We start from the raw sequence: 18,282 nt of genomic DNA on the forward strand, positions 1-18,282 counted from the left end.
TTGCTATGTAGCCAAAACTGACCTTGAACTTCTGATCCCACTTGCCCCTACCTGAACTTCCAAGAGGAGGCAGAGCAATATTGCTGGGTCATATGGTAATCAGGCTGGCCAAATAAGTACTAACCTACCACAGAGATGACCAAAGCTAACCGCAAAAAATACAAAAACAACTCCCCGCCCCCCTTTTCTTTCTCCTCTTCTAAGACCGGGTTTTACTCTGTAGCCCAGGCTGAACTGGAACTTGTGACCTTCCTGCTGCAGCCTCCTAAGTACTGGAACTATAGGAAATGCCTCCATGACTAGCTTTGCACTCAACTTTAAAGGAACTTCCCCACTATTTACTGCAGAGGCCAAACCAAATACCGGTAGTACCTATGAGTCCTACATCCTGGAAAGTGATCAACTTTTAAAAACAAATATAATTCATTCTAAATTGGTACTGATAAATGAGTGCAAGTTCGAAATTCACCATCAGGCAGACTGAGTGAGCACTGACCTACCACAGCGATGACCAAAGCTAACAGCAAACACTGGAAAAGCAGGCCATGTGCAGCAAAACTAAAAGTCCTTTCTAACCAGTGAGTCACAGACCAGAAAACATATGAGCCACCTTCATCTTCTCAGTCAGGTATTCCTGGGAGCTGGTTCACTTTGAGTAAGAATCCCGGCAAGATAAGGGGAAGTGATAACTCCCAAGAAGGGAGCAAGACCAGGGTGCGGGGTCTGGACCACAGCTTCATCACTGCAGCTACGGACCACTGACGGCAAGCGTTCTCTCTGCCACACAACTACACCCCAGCCTGCGTTGGCCAATTTAAAATGGACATCGTAGGGAAAAAAGTCCCTTTTCTTCTTTTTCTCAAAAATTCTTTTGTCTTACCCACATTCCCAAAGCAGTTACATCAATGCATCTTAGGCCTCTGTGAAACCCTGAGCTTTCTTTTTCTTTTTCTTTTTTTTTTTTTTTTTTGGTTTTTGAGACAGGATCTCATTATGTAGCCCTGGCTGGTCTGGAACTCAGAAAAATCTGCCTATCTCTGCCTCCCAAGTGCTGAGACTAAAGGTGTGACGACCTTGTCGAGTCTTGATTGTGTGTGTGTGTGTGTGTGTGTGTGTGTGTGTGTGTGTGTGTTCCTTTTTCTACGAGTGTTAGCTGGTAGATTTTTTTTTTCCTTTTTAGGTAGATGACATTTCCAGATTGGAGAGGACAAAGGCCTCTGGGGTGGCTTCCTGCTTCAGCACTCCCGTCAGGAGGAACTCAGAGGAGAGGAGAGGTAGTCCCAGACGAGATGGAACAGCACATCGAGGAAGGTCTTCAGTGCAAGTTATGACAACTCGATGAGGCTGTAGAGGACACAGCAAAGACAGCTGGGGAGGAAGGAACCTTGAAACAGATCAGCACCCCACTAGTCTCAGAACCCAACTGTATATTTAGTCATACGCACACACACCCAAAGCATGCATGAAGCACACTGCCCTGCCTATCAAGTATTCTTGCCCCAAAGGTTAACTCAAAACAGCTCAGCCCACCTTCCCCTTTCTTTTTTGGAAAGGGGTTTCATACACCCAAAGTTGGCCTGAAATGTATATAAAGATAACCTTGAACTTCTGATCTTCTTGCCTCCACTTCCAGAGTGCTGGGGCTACAGGTCTGTATTACCAAGTCCATTCCACATGTGCTAGGTATCAAACCCAGAGTTGTTGTAAATGCCAGCTAGGCAAACAGGCTGCCATCTGAGCTCCATTCCCAGCCCCCATTGCTGCTTTTATAATTATAATTTGCACAAAACACAGAATATAGTGGGATAAGATAAAAATGATACAAACACGGGAAAACAGAGAAATCCTGACCAGGGAATATTCTCAGGGACAACTGGCCTAGCCTCTGTTGGGAAGACAATTCCTACAAAGGAATGGGGTCGGATGGGGTGGAATACACAGGGGCACTTCACAGTAAGAGAATCAGGAAATAACAAATCTATGGGCTTTATATGAACTTTAGCTTTTTGTTTTTAAGAACAAATGGGGGTTCTCACTGGGTAGTGGTGGGGCATGACTTTAATTGCAGCACTTAGGAGCCAGAGGCCGGTGGATCTCTGAGTTTGAGGCCAGCCTAGTCTACAGAATGAGTTTCAGGATAGCCAGGGCTACACAGAGAAACCCTGTCTCAAAAAATAAAATAAAACAAAAGAAATGGAGTTTTCACTGTGTTGCTCGGTCTGATTTTGAACTCTTAATTTCAAGTGACCCTCTTTCCTCAACCTCTTGAACAAATGGTAGATACTATAGGTATGTACCACCATGCTTGGCAAAATTCTACACACAACTGTAAAAACATATCTTTTAGCTGGTCACAGTAGCACAGGCCTGTAAATCTCTGCACTTACTATACTAAGCCAAGAGGATGGCCTGGGTTACATTGTTTCAAACACACATACACACACACACACACACACACACACACACACACACATCCTGCTACCATCAAAATAACAACAAAGCTGGGCATAGTAGTTTTTATGCCTTTAATCCCAGCACTCAGGAGGCAGAGGTAAGTGGATCTCTGTGAGTTCAAGGCCAGCCTGGTCTACAGAGTGAGTTTCAGGACATTGAGGGTTATGTAGAGACCCTGTCTCAATAAACAAAACAACAAAATGGCATCTTTCAAGTAACTGGAAAATTTGATTAGTGAAGAAACTATTGCTAATTTTGTTGGAGATCTGCAATGGTACAATAAATACTGAAGAAAAAGCATACACTTCTTAGAAGTGTGTATTTAAACACAGAGGAAGAGGAAATAATATATGCTGTTTTGTTTTCTGAGAAAGAGTCTGTCTGTGGAGCACTGGCTAAACCCTGGATTTATAGTGATCTCCTGCCTTTGCCTCCCAAGTGTCAGGCTGGGTCAAAGAAGTCAGCCACCACACCCTATTAAAGTCATTTTCTGTTGGACTGTTATGGGCAGATCTGAGATACTCTAAGGTAGCCCAAGCTGGCCTCGAACTTGCCAAGGATGACTTGGAACTCCTGGACCCTTTTACCAGGACTCCCAAATGCTGGGATTCACAGGCATGCTTTCCTCCTTCACCCCAGCACTGGGAAGAGGGAGGCAGAGGGTCAGTTTGAGTTTTAGGCCAGCCTGGATCATCATGTAGCAAGCTCAAGCTATCTCAGGTTACTGTGTGAGAATCTGTCTTAAAAAACAAAAATAGATAACAAAATTTTAGCCAAAAAACCAAAACCAAAGGGGAGTTGAGGAAGGCCAGGCATGGCCATTTAGCAGCACTCAGGTTAAGGCAGCAATTCTCAACCTATGGGCTGAAAACCCCTTGTGAGGACGAGCAACCCTTTCAGAGGTCGCCTAAGACCATCAAAACACAGAGATTTACATTATGATTCAAAACAGTAGCAAAGTTACAGTTTTGAAGTAGCAACAAAAATAATTTAATGGTTGGGGGTCACCACAACATGAGGAAATGTAATAAAATGTGCAGAGTCAGGAAGGTTGAGAAGCCTGGGTTAAGGCTGTACTCAACATGTGGTCCCACATCTGGCTACTTGAAAATATTGAAACCTCCAATCAAAAGGCGGTCCACTGGTGCCAGCAGCTCTCTTCCCTCATTCCTCTCCCACTCTCTTCCTCCGTCATCCTCTTCTCATCCCCACCTTTCTAGCCGTTCCCCCCTCAGGCTCAGGACACGCACATCATACCTTATAGGAATGGGGCATGCTGGGCAGGATTGTGCCTCCACAGCAGCTGATGATCTCTCCCATCTGAGGTGGGGGTGGCTGCACTCCAGGGGTCACATGGATCTCGTAGCCCTAAGAAAGAGGAGTGGTGGGGACAAATGTCTGCACACGAGGCTAAGGGCACTGGGAGACCTCTGTCCTCAGGGCAGGGCTGATGCACTCTGCACAAGGCAGCCCCTCACCTCCAGCAGTCTTCGCTCCCGAGCCCGGCTCAGGGCATCCCGAAGGCTGAAGCTAAAATTCTTCTCTTGTTCAGGATCAGTCACCAAGTAGTCATCCGGCGGCAAGAAGCAACCTGCCTTTCTGGACTAAGGGGAAGAGGAGGCAGAACACTGTTTTGTTTTAAGAGAACGCATCATGTCTTCTTTTTCTTCCCAGTGCTAAGGACTGACCCCAAGACTTCAAGCATGCTAGGCAAGTGCTCTACCTCTGAGTCATTCAGGCCCTTACAGTAAGAGTCCTTTCAAAGCAGCCTCACTAACACTCAATTCTCCATCTCCTTTCTTCTCACTGCTTCCCAGGAGGGTAGGTGAGCAGTCCTTGCCTGCCACTCATCAGCTTCTGGCTTCTTACCTGATACAGCCAGTTCAGGGAGAGGATGGGGATCCCTTTCCCCAGGGCACACAAGAACTTGACTGTCCTGCGGATGCGATCAGTGACCAAGTGGGAGGCCTCATTTACTGAGCTGGCCAGACTGCCTCCCAGAGCCAGGACTGCACGCTCCCCACGAGAATCCACGACGCCTGTGAACAGTACCTAGGGGATGGTGTGAAGATGGTCACAGCAACCTACACCAGCATTCTCCTCTCAATCTCCAGCCCCTCCTTTCCTACCTTGGGGGCTGCCGCTTCTTGGTTAGGCTTAGCCCGCCGGCTTCGACTTGGGTTTCCTTGGGTCTCGTCTTCTGCACGGTGCCTCTTTCTCTTGTCTGGTGTTGGAATTGCTCTCTCCTGAGACTGAAAAACATCTCAGTGGGCATTTCTGAGTCCTGTAGCTCTTGCTCCTAGCTTGGGGGGGGGGGGGGCGGCGGCTGTCCTCTTACCTCTTCCTTCACTTGAGTTTCCACAAGATCTTCTTCCTTGGGTTCTGTGGTCTTCTGGGGAACTTGTCTTCGGGAACGTTTTTGAACTGGTGAGTCTGTGGTAGTGGAAGGCTTCTTGCGGACTCGAGAAGCCTCAGGCGGGGGCTTGGGGATGGGCCCTGGTCTCCCAGCTGCTTCATTTTGCATCAGAGGACTGTGAGTGGGGGTCTCCGGAACCTGGGGAACAGCGGGCTCAGGAGTGATTGTAATCGACTCAGCTGTTTCTAATGCCCCTGAGCCTTGGCCGGTTGAAGATTGGGACTCAGGTTCAGAGGGTGCCGAGTAAGGCTCGTGGCCAATGGGAACTGTGCGGGAGCCCTGTTTCCCAGCAGCCTTCCGCCTCCTTCGGTGACTAGCTTGAGGAATAGGCTCCAGGGGAACAGGCTGGGCTGTGGGGACAGGAGGCTGGAGTTTAGGGGTAGTGGACCCTGGGGGAGCACTTAGTGGTGAAGACTTGAGTGTCATGCTCTGACCTGTCACCTCAGGGGTAACAAGATGGTCTTTGGAGATGGGAGGCCCAAAATCAGGGGCTACTGGTCCAACTGATTCAGAACCCTCATTGGAGGCCTTACACCTCCTTCCCCGAGTGCTCAGAGCTGTGGGCTTGTGAGCAGGCTGTTCTCTAGAGGTGAATGACTGGAGTTCAGAGGTTGTGGGAATGCTTGCCTCAGGAGTTCTGACGGAAGACCTATGTGTCCTGCCCTGAGATGAGGGCTCAGGGGTGACAGACTGTTCTGTGGAGGTGGGTGGCTGGAGTTCAGGGCCAGTGGGGACAATTGGTTCTGGGGTCCTGACAGAAGACTTACGTGGCCTGCCCCGAGAGGACTGAGATGTGAGGTTAGGGGTGACAGGCTGTTCTGTGGAGGTGGGTGGCTGGAGTTCATGGCCAGTGGGGACAACTGGCTCTGGGGTCCTGACAGAAGACTTACGTGGCCTGCCCCGAGTGGCCGGAGATGTGGGTTTAGGTATGACAGGTTGTTCTGTGGAGGTGAGAGGCTGGAGTTCAGAGCCAATGGGAATAAGTGGTTCTGGGGTCCTGATGGAAGACCTACTTGGCCTGCTCCGAGTAGCCCGAGGTGTGGAATTTGGGTTAACAGGCTGTTCTGTGGAGGTGGGTGGCTGGATTTCGGGACCTGTGAGAACAACTGGTTCCGGTGTGTTAACAAAGGAACTGTTTGTGCTGCCCTGAGTGCCCTGAGAGGGGGGTTTGGGGATGACAGGCTGTGCTGTGGAGGTGGGAGGCTGGAGTTCGGAGTCTGTAGGGACAGTCGGTTCTGGGGTCCTGGTGGAGGACCTATTTGCCCTGCCCCGAGTGGTTCGAGATGCTGGTCTAGGGGCAGCAGAGGAATGTGGGGAGGGAGTCATCCTGGAAGACCGCCGTGGCCTGACATTAGGCTTTGTATGAAGAGTCCCAGGAAGCTGTATCTCAGAAGGGGAAGACATCAAAAACAGAGGCTGAGGTGTAGATTGCTTTTGGCTCTGAGAGGTGAGGAGACTTTGAGGTGGAGCTGAAGCTTCAGGCACCGAAGAAAGCAGGCAATGGGCTGGGGGTTCTGGATCACCCTGAGGAGGAGAGGTGAGTGATAAGAGGTGGGCATGGATCTTGATCTTTCTCAGTGGTTCTGAAGAAGGGCCTCATGTGATCACAGTGTCCTCCACTGCTCTTCCACCTTTCCTGCCAAGTACTGGGATGACAGGCCCATTAGTACATCTGACTTTGATTCTATTTATGACCATGCTCACTGGCACTTTTCTTTCTGTGGCCTCTCTTTAGACTAGGAACTCCCTGGGAGAGGAAGCAATCCTTTGGATACCACAAGGGTCTCTCTTTATAACTCCAGTACAGTGTCCTGCATGGGGGTGTACACAGTAACTAAAACATGGCTGGGCAAAGAAGGAAGCAGCACCAAGAGTCAATGAAGGGAACAATGGGTGGCAGGACACAGGAATGAGTGACGAGGAGGAAAACTGGGAACATGGGAGACAGTTCAGTAGACAAGGCAAGCAACTAGGATCTGAATTTGATCTCCAGAGCCCATGTAAAAAAAAGCCAGGTATAGTGACATATGCTTGTAATCCCAGTGCTAGGCAGGCAGACAGGATGGTCCCCAGAACTTGCTGGCCAAGCAGCCCAATCTACTTTAGCAAATTCTAAGCCAGCTCGAGATCCTGACCCTCACCCTTCCAAAAAGTTGGGTGGTTCCTGAAAAACAGCTTGGCTTCCTCATGAAACTCCCCCAAACACATACCCTCACAAACATGCACAAATGTACGCAGTAGAAAACAGGAAGTATGGACAAAGGGATGAAGTGGAGGCAGGCTGGGCAAAGGGACTGCCAGGGATGGGGGCAACCAGTGAAGGAGGGGCAGGACAAAAAGCAGCGTACCTTGGAAGCCTTTTCAGCAGATGCCATCTCGAAACTCAAGTGGCCTAGTCAGAGAATAAAACAGGAGTGGCTGAGTGCTGTGCGGCCTACAGTTCAGGGACTAATTGCCAGGAGGACTCTTAGCACGCTGGTTCCCTCTGCCCTCACTTACCTCTCTGCTGCCTCCCGGGGCTCACAGGGTCTCCCTTTCCTCCATCTCCCCGGCTCCCAGAGACTACCAGGGCTGATGCAAGTTCAAGGTCCCCCATGCCTAAATCAGCAATCTGCTCTGTCTGATCATGGCTTCCTCCCTCTGTTGACCTTCTATCAAGGGTCACTTCTAAACCAGCAGGCTCCCACTCGCTCTCTGGTTCAGGGTTCCCTACTTCTCTCTCTCTCTTCTGTGTGTCTTTGGACATCTCCGTTTCTACCTTCGAACTCTCTCCACTCCCTTCACGATCCCTACCCTTCACCTTGCCAGACTCTTGTCCCTGTCTGTCTCTAGCTAACACCTTCTCTGGGCTCTCTGTCCTCTTGCCCCTGAGTTAGCTCTTCTTCCTCTATCACGTCTTCTCTCCCACTGTTTGGTGTCCTTTCCAGCGGCTCTCTCTCAGAGGTCACCCTGTCTGCTGTTTCCTTTGGTATACCCATGGCTTTCTCCACAGTCTGTATCTCTCTGCCTTCAAGTCCCAAATGCTCCTTGGGAACCAGATGCTGGTGTCCTGGTGGTGCACTAGTTGGAGATGGACTGGATCCCTCAGCTTTGAGGTGGGTGGCAATGAGCCGGGGTTCAGAGGCCTCAGGTTCTCTCAGACAAAACGGCTGTGTAGCCAAGACTTCCCAAGGCACATCCAGGGCACCAGGACCTAAAGGGGATCAGAAAAAGCAGACAGGCACGCAGGTAAAAAGGCAGTAAGGCTAAGAACTAGGGCAGACTCACACATGGCTAACTGGGTTACTAAAGGCAAGCTGGGAATAAGGGTGGCAGGTATAACACTGAATGCTATGTAGAAGATGACACTCTCACACAGGCGCCCTCAGGAGCCTCATCTGAAGAATAAGGACTCGGTATGGGGGTAAGGAGAGTACTTGCCTGGCATGCATAAAGCCCCGAGTTCAAACTGCAGCATGCAGAGGGAAAAAAAAGTCTGTGGGCCAATCCCCAATCTCCTGAACTACAATCAGGGTAAGGCCCAGAAATATGATTTTATTTGTTATCTTATCTTTTAAGTTTTTTGTTGTTGTTGTTGTTGTTATTGGTTGGTTGGTTGGTTATTTTTCAAGACAGGGTTTCTCTGTGTAGCCCTGTCTGTTCTGGAACTCACTCTGTACACCAGGTTGGCTTCCAACTAACAGAGATCAGCCTGCCTCTGCCTCCTGAGTGCTGGGATTAAAGGCATGCACCACCACCTTTTAAGGCTTAAGATGTATTTTTAGGGGCTGGAGGGATGGGATGGATAAGTAGTTAAGAGCATTGGCTGCTCTTCCAGAGGACCTGGATTCAATATCCAGCACCCACATGGCAGCTCACAACTGTGTGTAACTCTAGTTCCAAGGGGTCTGACACTAAATTAAAAAAAAAAAAAAAAAAATGTATTTTTAAATTTTTTGTTCACATGAATGTGTATGTGGGTGCCCATGGCTATCAGAGGTTGTCAGATCTCCAGATCTCCAGAAGCTGGACTTACAGGCACTTGTCAGCTGCCTGACATGGGTGCTGGAACTGAACTCTGACTCTCTAGAGCGGCTGCCACCCTTAACCATTCAGCCATCTCTCTAGCCATCTTTTTTTGTTTTTCGAGATAGGGTTTCTCTGTGTATCCGTGGCTGTCCTGGACCTCACTCTGTAGACCAGGCTGGCCTGGAACTCATAGAGATCTGCCTGCCTCCGCCTCCTGAGTGCTGGGATTAAAGTCATGCTCCACCACTGGCCAGCTCCATCTTTTTTTTTTTTTTTTCCCAAGACAGGGTTTCTTTGTGCAGTTTTGGTGCCTTTCTTAGATCTCGCTCTGTAGACCAGGCTGGCCTCGAACTCACAGAGATCCACCTGGCTCTGCCTCCCAAGTGCTGGGATTAAAGGTGTGCGCCACCACGCCGACCCATCTTAGTCCAGGTCTAAGGTCTCACATAGTCCAGGTCAGCCCTGAGCTCCTACTTTTGCCTCCCAGTGTGTGTTACTATGTCTGGTACAGAGTTCTTTTCCTGATGAAATGGAGGACATCAGTAAAACAAAAGAACATGAGAGGTGGGGCTGAGGATACAGCTCAGTTGATAGAGAGCTCATCTAGCATTCATGAAGCCATCCCTAGCTGGATGTGGTGGCACACAACTATAATCCCAGCACTTGGAGGACCAGAAGTTCAAGGTCATTCTCGGCTACATAGTTCATGTTCACAAACAGACAAACAACACAGAATATGAGGGCTGGAGAGATGGCTCGGCAGTTAACAGCACTGGTTGTTCTAGCAGAGGACCTGGATTTAGTTCTGAGAAGCCACATGGTGGCTCACAACAGTTCATAATCTCCCCAGTTCCAGGGGTAACACATCCTCTCCTGACCTCTGTGGGCACCAGGCATGCACATGGTGAACATAAATACATGCAGGCAAAACACTCATACATATAAAAACAGATTAAAATAAGACTGAATATGAAAGGATGTAGAGGAAGAAAACAAGAAAGGATGCAAAGTTGGGGGCTTAAAGAGACTTTCTTGTACCTGGAGTCTGAAGACTAACATGGGAAGGTCCAGGCTCTTGGGGAAGAATACATGAGAAGACCTGGGTAGGCTCATCTTCCAAACTCTGGACAGCTGCAGAAGAAAAGATGGCTGGAGCACAGTTCCTCCCAGAATGCCAGAGTCCCATTCCCCATCTTGGCCACACCATCTTTCAAGGACCACCAGTCTAATCACCCGGCTCTTACTGGTACTCAAATCCAAACAACACTTGGCTGGGCGGTGGAGGTGCATGCCTTTAATGCCAACACTTAGGAGGCAGAGCCAGGAGGATCTCTGTGAGTTCGAGGACAGCCTGGTCTACAGAGCAAGATCCAGGACAGGCACCAAAGCTACACAGAGAAACCTTATTTCAAAAAGCAAAAAAAAAAAAAAAAAAAAAAAAAAAAAAAAAAAAAATCCAAACACCACAATACCCTCACCTTCTGAGCTCTGGCTCTCCCTTTTTACAAAGCACTGGGTAGCTGGAAGGCACAGATCTTCAGATTCTGGTGGGAAGAGATGAGACAAATAAAATATCCTCAAGAATTCTACAGTTCTCTCCTAACCCTTAGAGCCAGTTTATTTCAAAGGTCAAGGGCAGAGCAGAGGGCAGCACTTACCATCACAACAGCCTTTGGCATTCTGGGTCCTGTCCATTTGTGCTCCTTTCTCCGTTCCTGTGGGGGTCTGGGCTTCCTCCCTCTCTGGCTGGGTGGGACCCCCTGGAGTACCTGTACACACCATCACCTGCTCCACCGGTGTAGCAGGTGGCCTGCTTTGGGCCCCCACCTCCAGAGTGCTCTCCTGCTCAGAACCAGCTGCAGCCGACTCTGTCCCAGTATCTTCTGCTACTGGCTGCTGGCTCTTTCTTACATCTGCCACTGCTGAAGATGATCCTTCCTCCACAGCTGTTTCCCAGTCCTCCTCTGGAGGCAGCTGGTGCTTCTCCCCCAGGGTAACAGCTGGCTCTGTCGGGATTTCCTCCTCCTCTTGTGCACCATTGTTGTCTACTGTGGCAGAGGAGGCCTGATTTCCCTCTAGACGGCCACCAGGGGAACTCATATCCACATCCTCATCTACATCACCAGGTCTGTGGGGAGGCTGGCTCTCTGAATGGGTGACAGTAGGAGCTTCTTCTAGGTCCATGGGGCTGTCAGGGACCACCTCTCTCTTTCCCTCCTCCATGTCAGTGTCACTGTCTCTCCCGGAGGCACTCTGGCTTCGTTCTACAAGGACCTGTGGTTGGGACTTGACCTCTTCCAAGCCTGGGTCTCTGCTCCACAAAGTAATTCCTCTCTCTTTCAGATGGGCCAAGGTGAATGCTGCGGAGACTTCATCCTCCTCATCTGTATCGCTGTCGATCACCATGGATGTGTGGTTTCTCTCTTGAGGGACGGCCAGTGACACCTTGCCCTCCTCCACATCTGTGTCACTACCAGCTGGGCTGTCCTGCAGTTGTGCCGCTTCAGGTGCTCCAGGATCCTTTGTACCAACTCCAAGCAGGACTCGCTGCTGCTGCTGCTTCTTCTTCCCAGGAACTACAGGTGGGGTCACAGGGATCCTCTCTTCCTCCATATCTGTATCACTGTCCTCCCCAGGAGTGGGGCTCTTCTCCACAACCGGCCCAGCCAGAGCCGCTCCACTACCTGCTCCACTCGTGACTTTTGGGTCCTTGAACTTCTGCTCAGCAGGCTGAGCCTGTACCAGCTGGATGCCATTCCTGGCAGCGGAAGAGGACCCCCCGACTGCCGGTTGCTGACCTTGTTCTTCATCTGTGTCACTGCCCAAGTCCAAGGGCAGAGACGGGCCGGGGACACTCGGGGCTGGGGAAGACCCCTCCTCATCACTGCAAAGACAGAAATTCCAAAGAACTACTTCCTGGAGAGGGCCACCCCACTCATCCAGGAGCGCCTTGAGAGCAGGCACTAGTGGCGGCTCTTTCCCCACCTCCACTGCGTACACCGGTGCTCATCGTCATTTAATTCAGCTCAGGAAATGATTATGCCAAGGCTCTCAATTCCACCTTTCAAGATAATCATCTCATCTCTTCAAGACTGACACCTTACCTCCGTATTCAAAGGCGCGGGTGTCTAAAACCGGGTAAGGTGGCTCAACCCTGTAAGCCCCATACTCAGAGACTGCACCTCGAGGATTGCCATGAGTTTTAAGTCTTAAGCTTGGGCTACAGAGACTCCGAAAAAAAACAAAAGGAACAATTCAGGTACCTGGTACTTTGGTACTCACCTTTCTGGAACTACTGTTGCTGAGGGGGATGTTGTATTCCTTGATCCATTTGCCACACACCTATCTGACAGAAAATCTGGCAAGAACAGGAAGGAGTTAAATCGACAGTTTACATCCTCATCTCTGTGTCTTTACACACACACACACACACACACACACACACACACACCCATGGCACAAACTTACCCATTTCCTCCTCTGAATCCTCAGCCAACAAAACTCTAGAGGTTTGGGATCCTCCCTGTATTCTGGGAGTCTTCTCTATAGTCAGAAGTCCCCGAGAGACCAAAGGTGGAGGGACATCCAAGCGATGGTATTGGCAGGGAAAGTCTGCAAACAGAATTAATTCCCAGTCCCTCAGACGATGGCTTACTCCAGGGGTCAGGACCTTAGGGGGCTTTATGAGCTGAGTGCCATTGAGGCTCCCACAATCCTGGAGGATAGGAGCTTTGTTGCAAGCTGAGATTTCAATCACTGCATGCTGTTTAGAGATGGACGGAAAAGGCAGGGCCACAGAGCAGTCAGGGCTTCGGCCAATTACATTCTTGCCAAGGTAGAGTGGGAAATCTAAGGATAGAGAAGTAACATTGAGGAGTAAGGTCAGAATCTTGGCCTGAAGATGGTACCCCACTGTTCACTCAAAGTTCTTTTTTTTTTTTTTTGGTTTTTCGAGACAGGGTTTCTCTGTGTAGCTTTGCGCCTTTCCTGGAGCTCACTTGGTAGCCCAGGCTGGCCTCGAACTCACAGAGATCCGCCTGGCTCTGCCTCCCGAGTGCTGGTCACTCAAAGTTCTTACAGGCATTAAAAACAACCAGCATGCCAGCACAGAAGAGCATTTACTCACCTGCAAAATACTCTATTTACTTACATTATTATTGTTTCCCCAATTCTCAAACTTGAAAACAGATTCATGCAAGCTAGCTAAGCACTCTTCCCCTGAGCTACAGCCCTTGTTTTGTTTTTGATCCAGGGTCTCACTATGTAGCCCAGATTGTTTTCAAATTTGCTATGTGGCCTAGGTTATCCTCAAACTCGAGATTCACCTCCTGCGTACAAGGATCACAGACATACACCACTATGCCCAATGGGTGTTTTCTGTTGTAATAAAATACACAATACAGGCTGGACATAGTGGCACACGCCTTCAATTCTAGCATTTGAGAGGCAGAGGCAAGTGGATCTCTGAGTTTGAGGTCGGTCTGCATGGTGAGTTCCAGGACAGCAAGGGCTATATACAGACCCTGTCTTGAAGGAAAAATAAAAATAAAAAATACACACACTACAAATCTAACCACCTCATTGTAAGTATACTGTTCAGTTGTATCACATATCTATTGTCCTTCTACAATCACCAACATCCATTCCTAGGCCACAGTGTATTTTAATTCTTTAAAAAATTTTATGCCTGGCCAGGAGGCAGTTGTGCACGCCTTTAATCCCAGCACTCGCAGAGCCAAACGGATCTCTGTGAGTTCGAGGCCAGCCTGGTCTACAGAGAGAGTTCCAGGACAGCTAAGGCTACATAGAGAAACCCTGTCTCAAAAATCAAACAAAAACAAACAGGGAAAAAAAAAAGTTATGCCTGGCATTGATGGTGCAAGCCTTTAATCCCAACACTCAGGATGAGGCAGAGGCAGGCGGATTTCTTGGAGTTCTAGGACAGCCTGGGCTACACAGAAAACCCTATCCTGAAAAACAAAAGATTTATTGTTTACTTTTTTTTTTTTTTTTTTGGTTTCTTGAGACAGGGTTTCTCTGTGTAGCTTTTGGAGCATGTTCTGGAACTCACTCTGTAGACCAGGCTGGCTTCGAACTCACAGAGATCCTCCTGCCTCTTCTTCCTGAGTGCTGGGATTAAAGGAGAGTGCCACCACTACCGCCTGGCTCCCACATTGCATTTTTATTTGTAGCTCTTCATTTGCTCCTAACAAAAGAAAATCACTCCTAGAAAATAAAGAACATCAGCCTGGAACAATCAACTCAGATGGTCTCTTTGCCATTCCCAGCAGGACAATTATTCATATCCCCTTTGAAACATATATAAGGGTCTACCGACATTCCAACTACCCCTAAGGAAAAGGAAAGACCCATATTCATACTTCAGCTCCCAATATCCTCTGACCTCTTTCTGGTCCATGAGCACTACTGAAGAGACGTAGCCGCCCTATAGGCTCCAAGCTATACCCCAAGGACCCACTGGATACTTCTGTCTCCTCCTCTTCGTCAGCATCCCAGTTAATAACCTGGGTGTTTTCCATGATCTGTGAAGGAAACACATTATTATTATTCCTGTCATTGGTTTATACACATTTGTAGAGAAAAAAATAGCTGAAGGTAAACCTGGATCAATGTGGAGGTGATGCTTTTTTTTCTTTCTTTCTTTTTTCCCCAGACAGGGTTTATCTATGTAGGGCTGTCCTGGAACTCACTCTGTAGCCCAGGCTGGCCTCGAATTCACAGAGATCCGCCTGGCTCTGCCTCCCAAGTGCTGGGATTAAAGGCATGTGCCACCACTGCCCAGCTGAGGTGATGCTTTTCTATCAGTCATTCTGAAGCATGTAAAAATATTGGGGAGGGGGCGTATAAGAATATGTCTGTGGTAGAATGTTTGGATAGCCTGTGTGAGGCCATATGTTCAACACTTAGTACTACCAGTGGAAAAAGGGGGCCAAGTGGTGGTGGCACACACCTTTAATCCCAGCACCTGAGATGCAGACAGGCAGATCTCCAAATTAGAGCCCAGTTTGGTCTATACAGTGGGTTCCAGGAAAACCAGGGCTATATAGAGAAACCCTGTCTAAAAACAAAACAAAACAAAAATCTTTTTTGATTCAAATGTTGGCATATATCTGTAATTCCAGCACCTGAGGTGCCAAGGCAGGATGATTAAGACTTGGAGACCTGGCCATGCATGGTCATACATACCTTTGTATAGCACTTGCGAGGCAGAGGTAGTCAGAGCTCTGTGAGTTCAAGGCCAGTCTGGTGTATGTAGTCTGTTCCAGGCCAATCAGAGAATCAGAGCTACATAGTTAGATCCTGTCTCAAAAAAAAAAAAAAGTATGTGGAAACCATCCTTGGTTACAGTAACACCTTCCCTCCCAAAACAAAACAAATAATATACACATGCATATTTATACTTTTGGCCATGACAAAGAACTAAGGTCCAAATACACCAGTATCTACAAAGGGATATTTTATGGAATCTTAGGTTCTGGAGACTAAACCTAGGGCCTCTCACAAGGCAAATGCTCTACCCTGAGCTATATCCCCAGCCCCCAAGTGGGCACTTTTATTTAAAGTCTGTAAAGCATGATAAACTGGATCTAGGTGGCATATGTCCGCAGTTCTAGCTACTGAGGAAGCTGGAGCAGGACAACTGCTTGAGTCCTGGAGCTCCAGGTAAGCTCAGACAACATATTAAGACCCCTTAAAAAATACAGCAGGTTTAGCGGTTGAAGGATGGCTCAGTGGTTAGGCACTGCATTCTTCAAGAGAACCTGGGTTCAGTTCCCAGAACCCACATAGCTCTCAGCAGTTTATAACTCAATTTCCAGGGGATCCGACACCCTCCTTAGAACCAGGCCTCACCTGTGTGTGGGTGTGGGTGTTGAGAAATTGCTATATGAAACATACTGCTTTTTCCAAGACAGGGTTTCTCTGTCGCCCTGGCTGTCCTGGACCTCACTCTGTAGGCCAGGCTGGCCTCGAACTCAGAGATCCGCCTGCCTCTGCCTCCAAGTGCTGGGACTGAAGGCGCGCGCCACTGCCGCCCGGGTCAAACTGTTCTAATACTTGAAGTTGGCTGACTCGTTTATTCTTCCGAAGAACTCGGTAGGTAAAACTTTTATTTTTCAGGTGGGGAAACTACAACATGGATGGGTTTGAAGGCTCTTGCCTACGATCGCTCCTAATGTGACTCCTTGGCAAGACCTTTCATTTCTTCCACGTCTCCCCCCAGACTGGTACCCGCGGGACTGTGTCCCCCCTCCCCACCCCACCCCGGAGTCCGCCTTATTTACAATGATGATGCGCACCTGGGACCTCCCGCGGTATTTGGCACAGACATCACCAACCAAAATAAACCCTGCTCTCCTGGGGGCCACATCGCCAGAGCTCCTGACTAAGGAACAAACGAAGCAAAGGCTCCAGACTGCACGGGCAATTTTACCTATAAAGATGTCACACACGGGGAAACCGCTGACAGGGAAAGTAGGGCACCCCAAGAAGGAAACTCGGTCCTGTCAGCCCAGCCGACGCCTACGGCCCTCGCTCCCACGGAAGAGCGACCATCTTTGAGTTTGTTCCCGCGTGGCCCAAAGATTCCGCAAAGTCGTCAAAGCTACACCGGGGCCATAATTAGCATAGGGATCTAACACGGGAACCCAGGTTACCTCCGCCCAGTGACACCCAAGGCACGCCCCTCGGGCCCTCAGGAGGACTCAAGATGGTAACCAGGGCGCGGGCGGCCGAACTCACCCACGGAGTCCCCGCGCGCGCGCGCGCCGCCCGTAACGGCCGCCAGCAGGGTGGCGGGAATGCGACTCCCGGAAGAGAGCCGGCGGGCTGATTGGCTACCGGAGCTGTCATTTACAACGCGGGGCGCGCCGATTGATTCAAATCCCACGTCGGAAGCCCCGCCCCGGCCCGCCCCCTCATAGCTCAAAAGTGTGGCTCCCGGCGGGAAACGTGCTGAAGGAAGCGCTGCCGCCGGGCAGGGGGCGTGGCCTGGGAGGCCGGCTCCGCCATTGGCTGGCGCCCTGGGCCAACCCACCGCCGCTACGTCCTCCGCCGTACACTTCCCGCGCAGATTTCCAAACGCCTACCACAGAGTCTGGCGCCAGTCGCCGGCGGCGGGTAGAAGGGCCATACCATAGATGTCGCTCCAAGGCCAGAGCGCCCTTCTCGGTCGTCCCAGAAATGGCGCTAGCCGACTCCCGAGGAATGAGCGGTGGCTGGCTGCAGTCGTGGCTGGAGGTTGCAGATTGGAGGTCTGCCCGTAGGCGTGGCGCTTTAGAACGCCCCGTTGCAGAAGGGATTTCATCTCCTTTCGATTTGGACGGCTTAGTAGAAATGTATTTATATATGTATAAAGTGACGGACATTTTGAGGTCACCTTCCCAAATGGAAGATTCTAAATAAAACAAACGTGGGTAGGCAAACTGTTTCGGTAAAACCTCAAGGTCTGTCATCTTTCAAAAGACGGGAAAGATAGGATAAAATGGTTTACTTCAATGTCGTAACAAAACATGAAAGCATCGTAAGAAATTGGCTTGGGTGGCTTGGAGTTTTTCCCCACTGGTTATCTCTGTATGTTCACCATAAAGAAATCGGCAGACATTTGAAAATCGGCAGGCTTTTCGAGACAGGGTTTCTCTTTGAGCTTTGCGCCTTTCCTGGGACTCACTCTGTAGCCCGGCTGGCCTCGAACTCACAGACATCCGCCTGCCTCTGTGCTGGGATTAAAGGCGTGCGCCACCACCGCCCAGCGACATTTGAAACTTTTAAGTTGGATTCTTTCCCCATGTTCCTACTGTTAATGGGACAAATTCAAATTCAAGTAACACAAAAAGAATCGGTTTCATTTGTTAGCATGTCCAAAATTAAAACATTGTATTTTTAATGAATAAAGGGGTATTAATGCTATTTAATGTTCTTATATTTAAAAGATGACTTGAGCTGCATATTGATTAAATGTTAACATTGTCTTTGATAACATTTTCTTTCTGAAAGAGAAAGGGTCTCATTATGATGTACCTCTACCTGGCCTAGAACTAACAGACCAAGTTAGCCTTGAACTCACCGATCTTCCTGCCTCTGACTGGGCCACACACTTACATGATCTCATTCCTGATACCTCTTACCACACCCCTTCCTTTGTTTTCTCTCTTACAGAGGTATTTATTTATGTGTATTAGTATTTTGCTTGGATATCTGTCTGTGCAGTATTTGTGTGCCACGTGCCTGCAGAGGACAGAATGGGGTGTTGGGTCCCCTGGAACTGAACTTGTGGATAGTTGAGAGAGTCTGTGTGGATGATGGGAATTGAACCTGGGTCTTGTTCCAGAACAACAAATGCTCTTATTTGTTGAGCCATCTCTCCAGCCCCATGTATGTTTTGT

The 18,282-nt window shown here is 49.2% G+C and overlaps 1 protein-coding gene across 1 annotated transcript; it reads right to left on the reverse strand.

The window, feature by feature from the left end:
* Nucleotides 1-1,103: 1,103 nt before the first annotated feature.
* Mdc1 (mediator of DNA damage checkpoint 1) lies at nt 1,104-15,127 on the reverse strand. The gene is given in 16 exon segments (XM_028861713.2): nt 1,104-1,344; nt 3,712-3,822; nt 3,933-4,058; nt 4,324-4,506; nt 4,584-4,706; nt 4,793-6,394; nt 7,219-7,262; nt 7,370-7,712; nt 7,714-8,063; nt 9,917-10,009; nt 10,357-10,422; nt 10,537-11,762; nt 12,161-12,236; nt 12,347-12,727; nt 14,283-14,421; nt 15,086-15,127. Coding segments are annotated over 15 exon segments (5,028 nt in total). The 5' UTR covers nt 14,419-14,421; nt 15,086-15,127; the 3' UTR covers nt 1,104-1,176.
* Nucleotides 15,128-18,282: the final 3,155 nt, after the last annotated feature.

The sequence above is a fragment of the Peromyscus leucopus genome, chromosome 16_21 (genome assembly GCF_004664715.2).
Source record: "Peromyscus leucopus breed LL Stock chromosome 16_21, UCI_PerLeu_2.1, whole genome shotgun sequence".
NCBI lineage: Eukaryota > Metazoa > Chordata > Mammalia > Rodentia > Cricetidae > Peromyscus > Peromyscus leucopus.